The 13,708-nt window shown below is 43.0% G+C and overlaps 1 protein-coding gene across 3 annotated transcripts in view; it reads left to right on the top strand.

Moving 5' to 3' along the window:
* COL14A1 (collagen type XIV alpha 1 chain) overlaps positions 1-13,708 on the top strand; it is a 228,547-nt gene that overhangs the window by 81,316 nt on the left and 133,523 nt on the right. For all 3 annotated transcript variants that reach the window (XM_055431577.2, XM_055431576.2, XM_055431578.2), the window contains exons 14-18: positions 2,358-2,497; positions 9,224-9,350; positions 10,924-11,063; positions 11,771-11,903; positions 13,108-13,170. In XM_055431577.2, coding sequence (XP_055287552.2) covers positions 2,358-2,497; positions 9,224-9,350; positions 10,924-11,063; positions 11,771-11,903; positions 13,108-13,170 — 603 coding nt within the window. The remainder of the gene's footprint in view (positions 1-2,357; positions 2,498-9,223; positions 9,351-10,923; positions 11,064-11,770; positions 11,904-13,107; positions 13,171-13,708) is intronic.

Raw genomic sequence — 13,708 nt, 5'->3', positions numbered from 1 at the left:
GAAACACAGTTCAAAGCTAAGGTTGCCTGATGCTGAGACGCTGAGCATAGTCCCGGGAAGGAGTTTGGCAGGGCCCCTCTTGCTACCTGGGGGCCTGGGGTGCACACTGGCTCCATAATGACTTGCTGCAAAGCAAAGGCTGAATGCTGTTTTTGTTTTTTGCATTTTTTTGTAAAAGGAAAAGTCCTCCTTAGCTTTCTTTCAGTTAGTGAAGCTTTCATTTAAGTACTAATGTGGGTCTTTGGTAAGACAAGGGTCCCCAGCCCCCAAGCCATACAACAGGAGGTGAGTGGTAGGTGAGTGCATGAACCTCACCTGTATTTTCAGCCACTGCCCATCACTTGCATTCCCACCTGAGGCCCGCCTCCTGTCAGATCATCAAGGGCGTCTTGGAGGAGCACAAGCCCTACTGACTGTGCATGCGTGGGATCCTGGTTCGCACGGCTTAGGAGCACCACCCCAAACCGCCACTTCTCTCCCGCCTGTCCGCGGAAAGACTGCCGTGAACCCGTCCCCAAGAAGGGTGGGGACTGCTACTCAAAGAGCAAAGTGCCTGAAGCAGATTCAAAACACAGATACCTTGTGCTTTCAAAAAGTGTCCATGACGCTTTCCCATTGGTAGTTGATTTTAAAAAAGGCCTAAAAAATACTGTCCTGGCTGCCTGAGACTGACCCGTTGGTGCGTTGTCCCACTGTACTGCTGAGTTTAACTGAACCTTAGAAAATTTAGAGCTGAGTATGCACAGCACTTAGAGTGCTTACTTGCTTTTGTCTTTCCTACACTTCCTTTCTGGCTGCTTAAGTAGTGAGAGTCACCAGGTGTCTAGGCTCCTAATTGCCATTCAGTCAGCCTGCCTTGAATTAGTGACAGCATTGGCCTTTAGGGTGAAGAACCATTGCATTTTGCAGGACAGCTGGCAGTTGTCACTGGTTCTTGCCTAGGCTAGGCTCTCAAATCTTGATCGATTGCCTGGGTTATGGATTCCAACTGCTCTTCTGCTTCTACTAACTGTGACCTTGGCCAAGTACCCTCAGATTCATGATCCATGTCGTGGGGCTAATTATAATGTTATCCTTGCCATCTAATGTTAGGATTTAATGCGATGATGTGTTACATCTCACACTTTTAGAAAACATGCAGTCTCAACAACAGTGTTTACTATAAACCTGTAAGAAAAAGCTCACAAAACTCTCAAAGATTATTGACAAATTTTAACCTGTTGACTCAGAAAGGGATCCTCGAAGAAGTACAAAAAGCCATGGAATTGGTAGTGAGGATGTGCAGTAGTATCGACACCTCTTTACACTGTTAAAGCCACAGTAAAGTCTTTACTTTTATCTAGTCTCACAAATGGCAACCCACTCCAGTGTTCTTGCCTGGAGAATCCCAGGGATGGAGGAGCCTGGTGGGCTGCTGTCTATGGGGTCGCACAGAGTCGGACACGACTGAAGCGACTTAGCAGCAGCAGCAGCAGCAGTCTCACAAAGCCAGTGGGTTTTATCCAGGGCAAGATTCCTACTCCTTGATTCAAGAGATCCTTACTGAAAACTTACTCGATTGGAGATAAAGGTGGGAACAAAGTTAAATCAGACTCTGTAATCCTTTGAGATGACAGTGTATTGGAAGAGAGAGACAATAGACCAATAAATGTGCAATAAAGAATGAATTGGGGAAGAGCGAGAGGTAGAACTGAGGCTGAAGGATTATTTTATGTGGGGTGATCATGGACGACTTCACTGAGAAGGGGAGATACGTTCAGAAACCTGAATCTCAGATGACTCCAGGGTTTTTGACCTGAGCCATGGGAAAAATGGAGTTTTCACTTCCTCAGAAGGACTGGTTGAGAGAGAAGATTGGGAGAGGTGACAGGAATCAGTGATTCAGATTTGGACATATTGAGTTGGAAATGCTTAATAGGCACCCAAGTGGGGAGGACAGATAAGAAACCGTTGCCACATGGAAAATTGTGGCTCAGAGGAATAGAGTGACTTCGCCAGGACCAGATGATCATTGAGTACAATAGCTAAAATTTAATTTCAAGCTTCCTGGTTTTTGATTCATTGGGTTGTTCATCTATATCAGGAAATAATAGCTTTGACTGGAGAAGAAAGGCACAGGGAACTCACCTACACCTCGTTTGTCTCTAAGCGTGTGTAATTTGTGGCTACTCTTCATTCTCCACGAGGAAAACTTTTTTCTTTGTTAATTTGTTAATGTTCTCTGTTATAAGTTATTATCTGAGTGGAAATTTTCATATGTCAGTAGTTTAGGAGTCAAAGATGCCATGTTTTGGGGGTCCTTTTTACATATATGTTATTTAAAATTTCATTTCTTTTTTATTCCATTTACTGCAAAGTACCCTTAAGCCCACCCAGAAACCTGAGAATCTCCAATGTTGGCTCTAACAGTGCTCGATTAGCCTGGGATGCGACTTCAAGAAAGATCAATGGTTATCGAATTGTATATAACAACGCTGATGGGACTGAAATCAATGAGGTAAGCGGTGGAACATGAAGTGTGTTTTTCCGGTGGTTGGGTTTTAGTTTCTTAGGGCTATGAAATTGATCATCCCAAAACACAGTGGCTTGAAACAATTGCTAATTATTCATTTTCTCTCACCATTTTGGTGGGTCAGGAAGTGGATTTGGCTTGAGATTGTAGCCAAACAGTGGCTAGAACTGGTGACATCACAGCGGCATCCCTATTTCTGTCTGGTGCCTGGTCCGGGAAGACTGGACCACCTGGGAGCTGGAACGGCTCTACGTTTCAAAGTTGATTGTTTCCATGATCCGTTCAGCAAGGCAGCTTTAGGGGAGCCGGATTTTTTAAATTATGGCTCAGGAGTCCCCAGACGTGTATCCAGAGACACAGAGAGAGTACTGGATGCAAGCTGTGTCACCTTTGTGAGTTAGCAACAGAAGTAATAGAAATATCACCTCACCTCCACTAGCAGGAGAATCCACGTCCCTGTGTGGTTCAAGGTGGGCAGGAGCTCAGAGCCCACCGATGGCAAGCGGAGTTGGGGGCAGATGTTGATACGGCCATCTTTAGGAGAAGTAGTCTGCCCCAGGAAGTGTGGATGAGGAAGTGTGTGTCTTCACAGAAGTAGGAAACTGAGATGTCAGTGTTTGAAAGACCCAAGTTCAGTGAGCTTACACTGAAAACCGAACCATCAAGTTTTGTGTAGGAAGAAACTTTCAAGTAGTAGAATTTATTGAAACCCATGAAGATATGGTATTTTGCACTCAGTGACTAATACTCTTCAGAAATTCTTTCCTTGGGAATACATTTTAGCAGGCTAGATAGCAGTTATTTTTATGTTTTTCCCTTATCTTGGTCCAAGAAGCTAAGACAACAAGGGAAATATGTCGGATTACGTCATTTCTATTTCTTGACCAAAGAAAGCATGTTTTTTCATATACAGAGACAAGCTTTTTCCTACAATGAAATCCAAGTAATATTTTGCTGAATGTGCCCTCCTACAGCGTATGGGGTAATGAATGGACAGAAATTTCACATTTGCTAACAGTACAGAAATACTGCTCAGTATCTTTTATTAAATTTTCATAAATCCCGAGGGCAAATAATTCTGATGAAGCTGCAGTCATGTAAAAAGAAAGAAATGAAAAGCAGCAAGCTATCAGTGTCCCTTTGTTATCAGTGATAAGTAAACCGTTTTCCCAAGGGTTGCAAATTCAGCTGTGTGGAGCTGTGTAGAAGCTCATGTGGAGAATGAGAATGAGTGCAGAAACTGCAGCACCTGCACAGAAATAGTCTCACCTGTTCTTCTTGAAACATGAGGCTCCCTTAGGTTATGTTTCATGTTCCCGTTTGGGGGCCGTGCACGTGGCAGAAATTCTGTACTGAGAGACTGATGGCCAGTGACGACGGACCGTGGGTGACAGTGATGGGCGCTGGGCCTGGTGGGCACTGCGTTGCTGGGGAGTTTGCACATGTTCATCAGGAGGCAGCCAGTGTCGGCTCCTGAAGGGTGTTGCTGTGCAGAAATCTGCAGGGGCTGCCAGATCTTGTTCCCCTTGACTATGTGACCAGGGATTTCTTTTTATGTGAAATTTTAAAATGGTGACTCATCAAACAACCAAAATAACATAACCATATTCATTAATATTTGTTCACTGCAAAGCACTCTTATTTGGAAATAATTTTTCATGAACTAAAAATGAACTGTCATATGTATGCACATATGAACTATGTAATTATATATTTTTGCTGAGTGTAATTGACATGTAATGTTATATTAGCCTCAGGTGTATGACATGATGACTCAGTATCTGTCTACATTGTGAAATGGCCACAAAAGGTCTAGTCAACATACATTTTTCCATTAAAAAATTACAGTTGTGTTCGTGGAGAAATACGTGTGCTTTTTTTGGAGTGTTTTTCAACCTTGGGGATTGCCTCTGGTACTTGCTATTTCTAATTTGTATTGTGCTTGGAAATTAGAAAACTATGTTTGATAAAACTGAATTTAAAATATGAGTAAATAGACCATGCATAAAAATCTGAGAACATCTTTTCTGAGTGAAGTGAATAAATAATGTGTGGCTTTTGTAACATTTCCATTTTGACTGATAGGTTTTTTTTTTTGTGTGTGTGTGTATGTGTTCTTAATTCTTAGTTTTTATTTATGCAACTGAGACTAAAGGTTGCTGGACAACTGTCTTATATGAGTCAAATTCTACTTTACCTAGTTTTGGAATATATGATTTTAAGGGTGAATATCCCTACCGTGTTTTGCTTTACTGCTATTCATTTAAACTTTTATTTAATTGGATTGTTAGGAAATTCCCAAAATATTTTGGAATGAACTTTAAAACGTCCCAACTAAAATCTGCTTCCTACGCAATGTGTGATTGATCATAAAAGCTTCGTTTTCAGCTCAGTCCATATTTTTCTGCTTCACTTCCATCTTCCCTCCTTCCCTCACTTTTCCTTCTCTCTGTCTTTTTTGCATTACCTCTCTCCCTAACTTTCTGGAGCCCAAAGAAGAAAAATAGAACAGAGCATTTAAACAAATGTTGACGACGATGGTGATGATAATGGTGGCGATGGTGATGGTGATGATGGCAGCTAACACAGGTTGAGTGCGTATCCTGAGTCAGGCTCTGAGATTTTTACAGAGAACACTTCGTGCAATTTTTATAGAAAAAGCATTGCCAAAGCCTGACCTGTCAAACTGAAGAAGAAGCCGTCTCAGCGTGCCCTGCAAACAGATTTGGGGGCAAGCATGATGGTGCTGGTTCGGTTTTGTAAATGAAAGGCCACAGGCCCTGGACTCTCAGAGACAGGCCCAGTTTCCGACACAGTGACTCAACAGCAGAGCCCAGAGCAGACCCCAGTCCCTGGGTCCTCATCACGGACTCTCTTCATCCCACCTGGAAAAGGCTGAAGTTTTAGTTAGACTGTTTGAAACATTATTCTCAGAAATAATTGTGTAACAATGAGATCATAGTTGTTACTATTTTCCCAAATTCTTCTCCTGCATCTTAAAAGTGCTCCAAATAAAAGCAGTTCCAGACCTTAGTCTGAAGCATATTATAAGAACAAGTGAAAATGAGTGATACCTAAAAGTTCTCACTTGATGAAATAAAATGATCAATGATAAATGCATGAAACATAGTCTGTTCAGCATCAAATAAAAAGCTTCTAATAAGTAAAACTAGATCTTTTCAATAGATATATATGTTGAAAAAAATACGTAAATGTTATATATATTCACTATATAATGCTGAAATACATATACTTTTACATATATATGTACTTATATAGAAGTATATCAAGACCTAAGTATCCATTCCAGTTAATAGTTTTATGACTCCAGGAAGGTTAATTCAGGTCTTTGGGTCTCAGGTTCCTTGTTTGTAGAATAGTCATTAAACACCTAGTGAGAGGGAGGAGGCAAAATAGAACACTGAATGCAAGGTCCCTGACATGGTGTAAGTGCCCAGTGAATTTTGGCCAGTGTGGTTCAAAACAGCAGAAAGCAATAGGTAAGTATAGTTTAGAAGAAAGACTTGAACTCATATTTTAAGTATGGATCTGTCTTTTCTGTGAGTTTGAATAATGGAGCCCTATTGTAACTAGTATTTACAACCAGAGAATTTGGAGTGTGAAACACTTATGTTTTAAGTCTTAGGAACTGGCTGACTTTCCCTTGGGCAAGTTCCTTAACTTTTTGGAGTCTCATTTTCCCCATCTTCCCATTAGGAGTAGTAATTAGCTACCTTATAAGGCTGTGGGAAGGAGTAAGAACAACTGGTGCATGTTTAGCATGCAGACCAGAGTCAGTGCCAAATGCTAAGGATCACCCATACTATTATCAGGCCTAGATGCAGAAGAAGATAATGCATGTTTTCCGTTACCTCTGGCTCTGCAGCCAGTGCCCTGGCTTAAAATAACAGCACACGATTGTGTAACTTGGGCAGGCCCAGCAGGTCCGCTGGTCTCCGTTCCATGTGGTGTCAGCTAAGGTGACTCCTGCGTTCATCTGGGAGCCCGGCTGGGCTGGGACTTCTCAGATGACTTCACTCCCACGTCTGGGGTGGCTGAGAAGGTTGGGCTTGGCTGTTCCTCTTTAGCAGCATGGCACAGAGCTCCAAAATCATGAAGAGGGAAGCTCATTTCCCCAGGGCTGGCAGTCTTTCTTTATGACCTGCAGTCAGCTCCTTTGAGATGCCTGCATTCTCTGTGTTAACCGTTTGTTCAGGTGAGCTCTTTGTGTAATCTCTTGTAAAATGAATTTTGGTGCCTACATCTCAATTTCCATTTACTTATTCTATTCACTCAATATATTATGTATAATCATATATAGATATATATAATTCAATATACAATATTAAAAAAGCTAAACAAGGTGCTGCCCTCAGGAGGCTTACACTCTATGCTGGAAATAGTATCTTGTGCTTAGAAATAAAATGATTCCACGCTGGGATTGGTGCCTGGGAGGGAACAAATACCGGCAGTGTTACAGGGACCTCCCTGGCAGGCCAGCAATTAGGACTCTGTGCTGAACTGCAGGGTCCATCACTGATCGGGAACAAAGATCCTGGAAGCCACAAAGTGTGGTCAGAAACAAGAAATAAAGAGATATACAACAAGGATAGTGTTAAAGAACCATCCTACTGAGACCGGGGGAGAGATGAACACCTCCCCACCGGGAGATGAAATATAAGCACAACCCTAACAGGTGGCGAAGGACGTATTTTAAAAAGAGCCCAGGAAATAGGGTCCCAGACAGAAGGAACTGCATCTGCCCTGAGGTGGGGAGGCCTGGGACAGAAAGTTGTTGTGGCTGATCAGGGATTTTCTCTTCTTGTGTGAAACTTGCCAATTAAAAATGTGGCTCATTGAACAGCTGAAATAACATTGCAGCTGTGCTAACCTCCACCTGCCTGGTTGTTCATCTGTGTAACTCCTGTAGAAGCTATTGTACATGACTGGCTCCTCCCAGCGAAGCTGGCTGTAATCATTATAGTATTTGTATTAGCATTGCAGAAATCGTGTGTACTTCACTTACTATAGCTGTAATGAATGGAAATAATATTGGTTGCAACAATGTCTTGAAAATTAACTGATAGGTATTTTACTGAACTGGAAAAGGTTAGTTTTCATTCCAATTCCAAAGAAAGGCAATGCCAAAGAATGTTCACATTACTGCACAATTGCACTCATCTCACACACTAGCAAAGTAATGCTCAAAATTCTCCAAGCCAGGCCTCAACAGTACGTGAACCGTGAACTTCCAGATGTTCAAGCTGGATTTAGAAAAGGCAGAGGAACCAGAGATCACATTGCCAACATCCATTGGATCATTGAAAAAGTGAGAGAGTTCCAGAAAAACATCTACTTCTGCTTTATTGATTACACCAAAGTCTTTGACTGTGTGGATCACAACAAATTGTGGAAAATTCTTCAAGAGATGGGAATACCAGACCACCTGACCTGCCTCCTGAGAAACCTGTATGCAGGTCAAAAAGCAGCAGTTAGAACTGGATATGGAACAACAGACTGGTTCTAAATTGGGAAAGGAGTACGTCAAGGCTGTATATTGTCACCCTGCTTATTTAACTTATATGCAGAGTACATCATGAGGAACACTGGGCTGTATGAAGCACAAGCTGGAATCAAGATTGCCAGGAGAAATATCAATCACCTCAGATATGCAAATGACACCACCCTTATGGCAGAAAGTGAAGAAGAACTAAAGAGCCTCTTGATGAAAGTGAAAGAGGAGAGTGAAAAAGCTGGCTTAAAACTCAACATTCAGAAACCTAAGATTGTGGCATCCAGTGCCATCTCTTCATGGCAAATAGATGGGGAAGCAATGGAAACACTGACAGACTTTATATTTTGGGCTCCAAAATCACTGCAGATGGTGACCACGCTATGAATTAAAAGGTGCTTGCGTCTTGAAAGAAAACTATGACCAATGTAGACAGCATATTAAAAAGAAGAGACATTACTTTGCTAACAAAGATCCATCTAGTTAAAGCTATGGTTTTCCAGTGGTCATGTATGGATATCAGAGTTGGACCACAAAGAAAGCTGAGGACTAAAGAATTGATGCTTCTGAACTGTGGTGTTGGAGAAGACTCTTGAGAGTCCTTAGGACTGCAAAGAGATCCAACCAGTCCATCCTAAAGGAGATAAGTCCTGAATATTCATTGGATGGACTGATGCTGAAGCTGAAACTCCAATGCTTTGGCCACCTGATGTGAAGAGTTGATTCATTTGAAAAGACCTGATGCTGGGAAAGATTGAAGGTGGGAGGAGAAGGGGACGACAGAGGACGAGGTGGTTGGATGGCATCACCGACTCGATGGACATGAGTTTGAGTGAACTCCGGCAGTTGGTGATGGACAGGGAGGCCTGGCGTGCTGCAGTCCATGGGGTCGCAAAGAGTCAGACACAACTGAGCAGCTGAACTGAACTGATTTTATTTAAGGATGTGAGATTAGAAATGTGAATATATAAATTCACTCTCTGTTTTTAATTGAAGTAGAGTTGACTTACAGTGCTGTGGCTGTGCAGCAGACGGATCCAGTTGCACACGTGGACGGATGCCTTCTGTTTTGGGTCCTTTCCCTTACGGTTCGTAATCCAACATCTGCTTTGTGGTGCTCACACCACTAGCGCTGTCACCACGTGACCAGCGGACTGGAAGGTGTCTGATAGAGCTGCTGAGACTCCTCTCTTTTGCAGGTTGAAGTCGATCCTGTTACCACGCTCCCTCTGAAGGGCTTGACACCCCTCAGCGAATACACTGTTGCCATTTTCGCCATCTACAACGAGGGGCAGTCGGAACCTCTGACGGGAACTTTTACCACAGGTCAGTCTCACTACGGTTCTAAAAGTCTCCGGGAGCAACTGTGTGGAAGTCAGAAGGGCGATTTTGAAGCGACTGCGTTTTAGGCATTTATTTATTGGCTGCATCAGATCTTGGTTGCGGCGTGCACAGCCTCAGTTGTGACAGGTGGGGTCTAGTTCCCTGACCGGGGGTTGAACCCTGGCCCCCTGTATGTGGAGAGCAGAGTCTCACTACTCAGCCATGAGAGAAGTCCCAAGAGATTGCATTTTAGTTTTTATTTACTTTATACTGTTATTACCCAATGAGTGATATTAGCTGAGTAGAATGCCTACTGGTTAATTGTTTTCTCTCAAAGCAAAGAGTGATAGAACCATCTAAGTTCAAAGGTTTTTGCTAAATAAGAGTCTGCACTGTTTTCTTCCTAATCTCACACTGTTTCTTGTGTTCCAGTGACATAAACTTTCCACATTTCTTCCACTGATATATGTGTGTATTAATTGAACTTCCAGAATTACAGCTTTTCAACAGTTACTGGCCTACAAACATGACAAGTTACATGCCATTTAACCTAATGCACCAATCTATAGCCAATTAGATATTTTCACGCTGTTTGGCAATAGTCATACAACAATATGGCATATTTTAAATACTAAAATAAAAAACAAAGCTCGAATGCACTATTTTTCTTTTCTGTGTATACCCTGGAGTCATTCAATAAATGTAACTTTTTTTTTTTTTTGCCTCTTGGCGGAAAAATTCTGTTGTTTGCTTTCCGGACTTTATTAATTGAACTTGGAAACAAATTTAGTGCTGTACTGAGAAGAGAAGGTAATTTGGAGAGAGATGAGAAATAAGGGGGATTGAGAAATAATGTTCACAGAGAAAAGTTCAATGATTTTGCGAAATCTCCCAAAGGCTAACTTTAGTTGGAATTCTCATGATATCCTGTCAAAGAGTTTTAAAACCTCTGATTTCAAATAATAGAAATCAATGAGTTACAATTCACTTTGGGTGTGATTAGATGTTATGGTCTTTGTCATATATCCCAGAAGTGTGTGAACGGCGTAATAGTGGACGTCTGATAAGTGATATTTCAATTTGATGGCAGCCATATGTACAGGATTAAAAGGATGAATGTTCTTCTCCAGGATTTAACTTATTGCTAAAGAGTGATTCAGACATGAGAGGCAATAAAGCTAGAAGTGACATTTCTCAGACTTCTAAGGCATCATTTTATTAATTTCTTCAAAATACTTGGAAAACAGTATCTTTGTAAAATAATGAATATGGTGCTCTTATTTTTTATAATTAATGAAAAGAGCCAAATAGAGACTCCAAGAGTTCTGGAAAGTACTGGAAAACTGTACAAGTCTGTGTGTCCCCGGTCTCCCTAACTTACACTGTGGGTAAATGCTGCAGACAGGAACACACGCCCGCACTGACTGACTGGCGCTGCTTTCCCCGCTTCTACGTGCTTTCCTGAAACAAGGGTTTTGCCAGAGCCTTCTCTACCTGGGGCCCCTGGCGAGCTGCTTGAGTTACGGGTCTCTTACCGTCGCAGTTCCCTGACAGAATCTCCCCCCTTGGCTTACAGAGGAAATTCCAGCCCAGCAGTACTTGGAAATTGACGAGGTGACGACAGACGGTTTTAGAGTGAGCTGGCACCCGCTCTCCATGGAAGAGGGGCAGCACAAGCTGATGTGGATCCCAGTCTACGGGGGACGGACTGAAGAAGTGAGTGGTCTGGGGTCGAAAAGTACTCCAGGGCGTCTTAGCGGGCTTCCCTGGTGGCTCAGCGGTAAAGAATCCGCCTGCACTGCAGGCAACGTGGGGTTGATCCCTGGGTCAGGAATATTCCCCAGAGAAGGAAATGGCAACCCATTCCAGCATTCTTTTCTGGGAAATCCCAGGGACCAACGAGCCTGGTGGCTACAGTCCATGGGTTCACAACTAAACATGACATGACTTAGCAACTAAATAGCAACAACAATTTTATTTGAAAGCGAATGCCCAGTGCTGACATTTGAGTTGGTTTTTGTATTAAAATACATTGAGAGTCCCAGAAGGACTCAATACTTTGCATGACCTGGAGTTTTATAAGTGTCAAATCATATGATTTTTCTAAGATCAAAATGCATTTTTGTTAGGGCTTTAGTTGTAAGTGTTATATATTTCCAGTATCTTTGATTTTCATAAATGACATTTAATAAAACTTCTAAAATGCTGCTTTTGCAATATTAATCATTCCTTTGCTGAGAGAATTGAAAGGAGAAAAGGCTCTGGTTTGACTTTAAAATTGAACTCAGTGGCCCTGGAGTTCCTTATGCCTAGTTATTTTTTGCTTACAGTCAGGACAGCATCTTTGCTTTTTATTGTTTTTTCTTAACTTTATCTTCTGTTGTTCAAGTAAAGCCAGTTACTAAGGACCAAATGCTTTTCAGGTTGCCCTAAAAGAAGATCAAGACTCGTATGTTATCGGAGGCCTGGAGCCTGGCACTGAGTATGAAGTCTCCCTGCTGGCTGTACTGGGCGATGGGAGTGAGAGTGAGGTGGTGACCGCTGTTGGGACCACACGTAAGTCTCAGTTGGGCCAAGTGGACTTCGCCAGCTCCCACCGTTTGTTCTGATGCCCTTTTCACCCTCCTGGGCTCCCTGCCCGTCAGCCTTATTCCTGGCTCCAGAAACTTTGCCCCTAGCATTCTTCATGCATCTTCACCTTTAATGAAATCAGTGTGCGGAGCACCTTAGACTCTTGGTCTATCATCATCTAAAGGCAGGGCCCGTGTCCGTATTGTTCACCATTATATCCCCAACACTGAACACTTAATCCCCAGTTCTTGGCATATTTTAACTGTGCAATGAGTACTTGTTGACTGGAGGGATGGTGAATGGAGAGAAGAATAACTGATGGATGGATGGATGAAATAATTTATAACTGAATAAATTAGCAAATCGGATAAATGTAGGGCAAAAGTGTCCAGGAGTTTCTGGAAAATCCCAAGTTGATCTTGGTTCCAAGAATCTTGCACACAATTCGCTTGCTGATTCATTCATCCCTTCATTTTTTAAATATGAGGTATTAACCACACATTAAATTGTCTTTGATTGGGTCCCTGGAACCAGACTCTGAAATAGAAAATCGCATCCAGAAGGTTTGTTGAAGAGTGTAGTTGGGAGATACTCTGTAGGGAGACATGAAGGGATAGGGAAAAGGGAAAAGCTGGAACTGAGCCCTCAGTGAATTCTGTTAGAAATTCTGGCCCTGCCGTGGCCCTTCTGAGCGGTCCCAAACTGAGTCAGAGGGCCGGGTCTTTGTACCCCGTGTCACTGGCGGCAGGCATTGCCACCCCCCGATAGAGCCTGCAGTCTCAGGCGAGGCAAGTCCCAGAGGTCTGAGCCGGTATTCCAGAAGCTGCTGGATGAGCATGTTGACCGCAAAGAGGGAATCTGAGCAAATAGGCCTTGTATCCCCTGGTTGCCCAGTGTGGACACAGAAATAGCAGCTGCGCTTCTTACTGTCTGCCTGGCTGGTCCTGCTTGGAGCCCCTTTACAGCTGTTTAGTTTCCTTTCATCATCATGATTATGCCCCATCTCAAAGTGGATTTCACACTTTTATAGACGGAATTCAATATGATGGCAGGTAGCTGTGATCAGAAACTAACTTCTTCAGGTTTTCGTTTCCTTGTCTGCATTTTCTTTGAAAACTCTAAAATGCTGTACACAAATGTATAGAGTTGTCGTCACTGGACAATTTTAAAGTCACGGTTACTTTTTCAGTTGACAGTTTTTGGACAGAACCGCCTACGACCGAGGAAGCGCCTACCAAACCTGTGACGTCAGGTAAGAAGGAGAGTTTGTTTTAAGCAGAAGTCACGTTGTCCCAGTTGTATCTGATTGATATTCTTGTTAGGAGCGGGGCATGCAGGTTCGGATTTCACTCCTCTGAGAGCTCTGCCCCTCTCCTTAACCCTGAGTGCTGATCGGTCTTCGCGTCTGCTCATCGTTGTCCCTGTGGGGCTGTGTCCCGTCTTCGTTTGGAGTTCCGTCTAATTGTGCAGAGGGTGTTCGCGTGAGCAGCCCCAGCAGTCTCTCCTCTGCTTTGGAGCTCAGAGCCTCCTCCTGCTGCTGTCTGTTGAGAGTTGCTCGTATCACGGCGTCTGAGACCTGGCTGGTGTGCCGGTCCTACATCAGTCATTTCCTCTCGCAATCTAACCTCGCCTCATCACCGCACAGCACCCAACGAGCTGTCAGAGTCAGCCAGATACACGTCTGGTGAGATTTAGTTCCTGACTTGAAACCTTTCAGCGGATCTCCATTATCATCCACGTGTTCATCCGTTCCCTGGTTCCTTCACTCTAAAGCTCACCTCTTTCCTGAG

The sequence above is a fragment of the Moschus berezovskii genome, chromosome 16 (genome assembly GCF_049115385.1).
Source record: "Moschus berezovskii isolate FMDL1 chromosome 16, NW_MosBer_1.0, whole genome shotgun sequence".
Classification (NCBI taxonomy): Eukaryota; Metazoa; Chordata; class Mammalia; order Artiodactyla; family Moschidae; genus Moschus; species Moschus berezovskii.
This window is presented reverse-complemented; position numbering and strand designations above follow the sequence as displayed.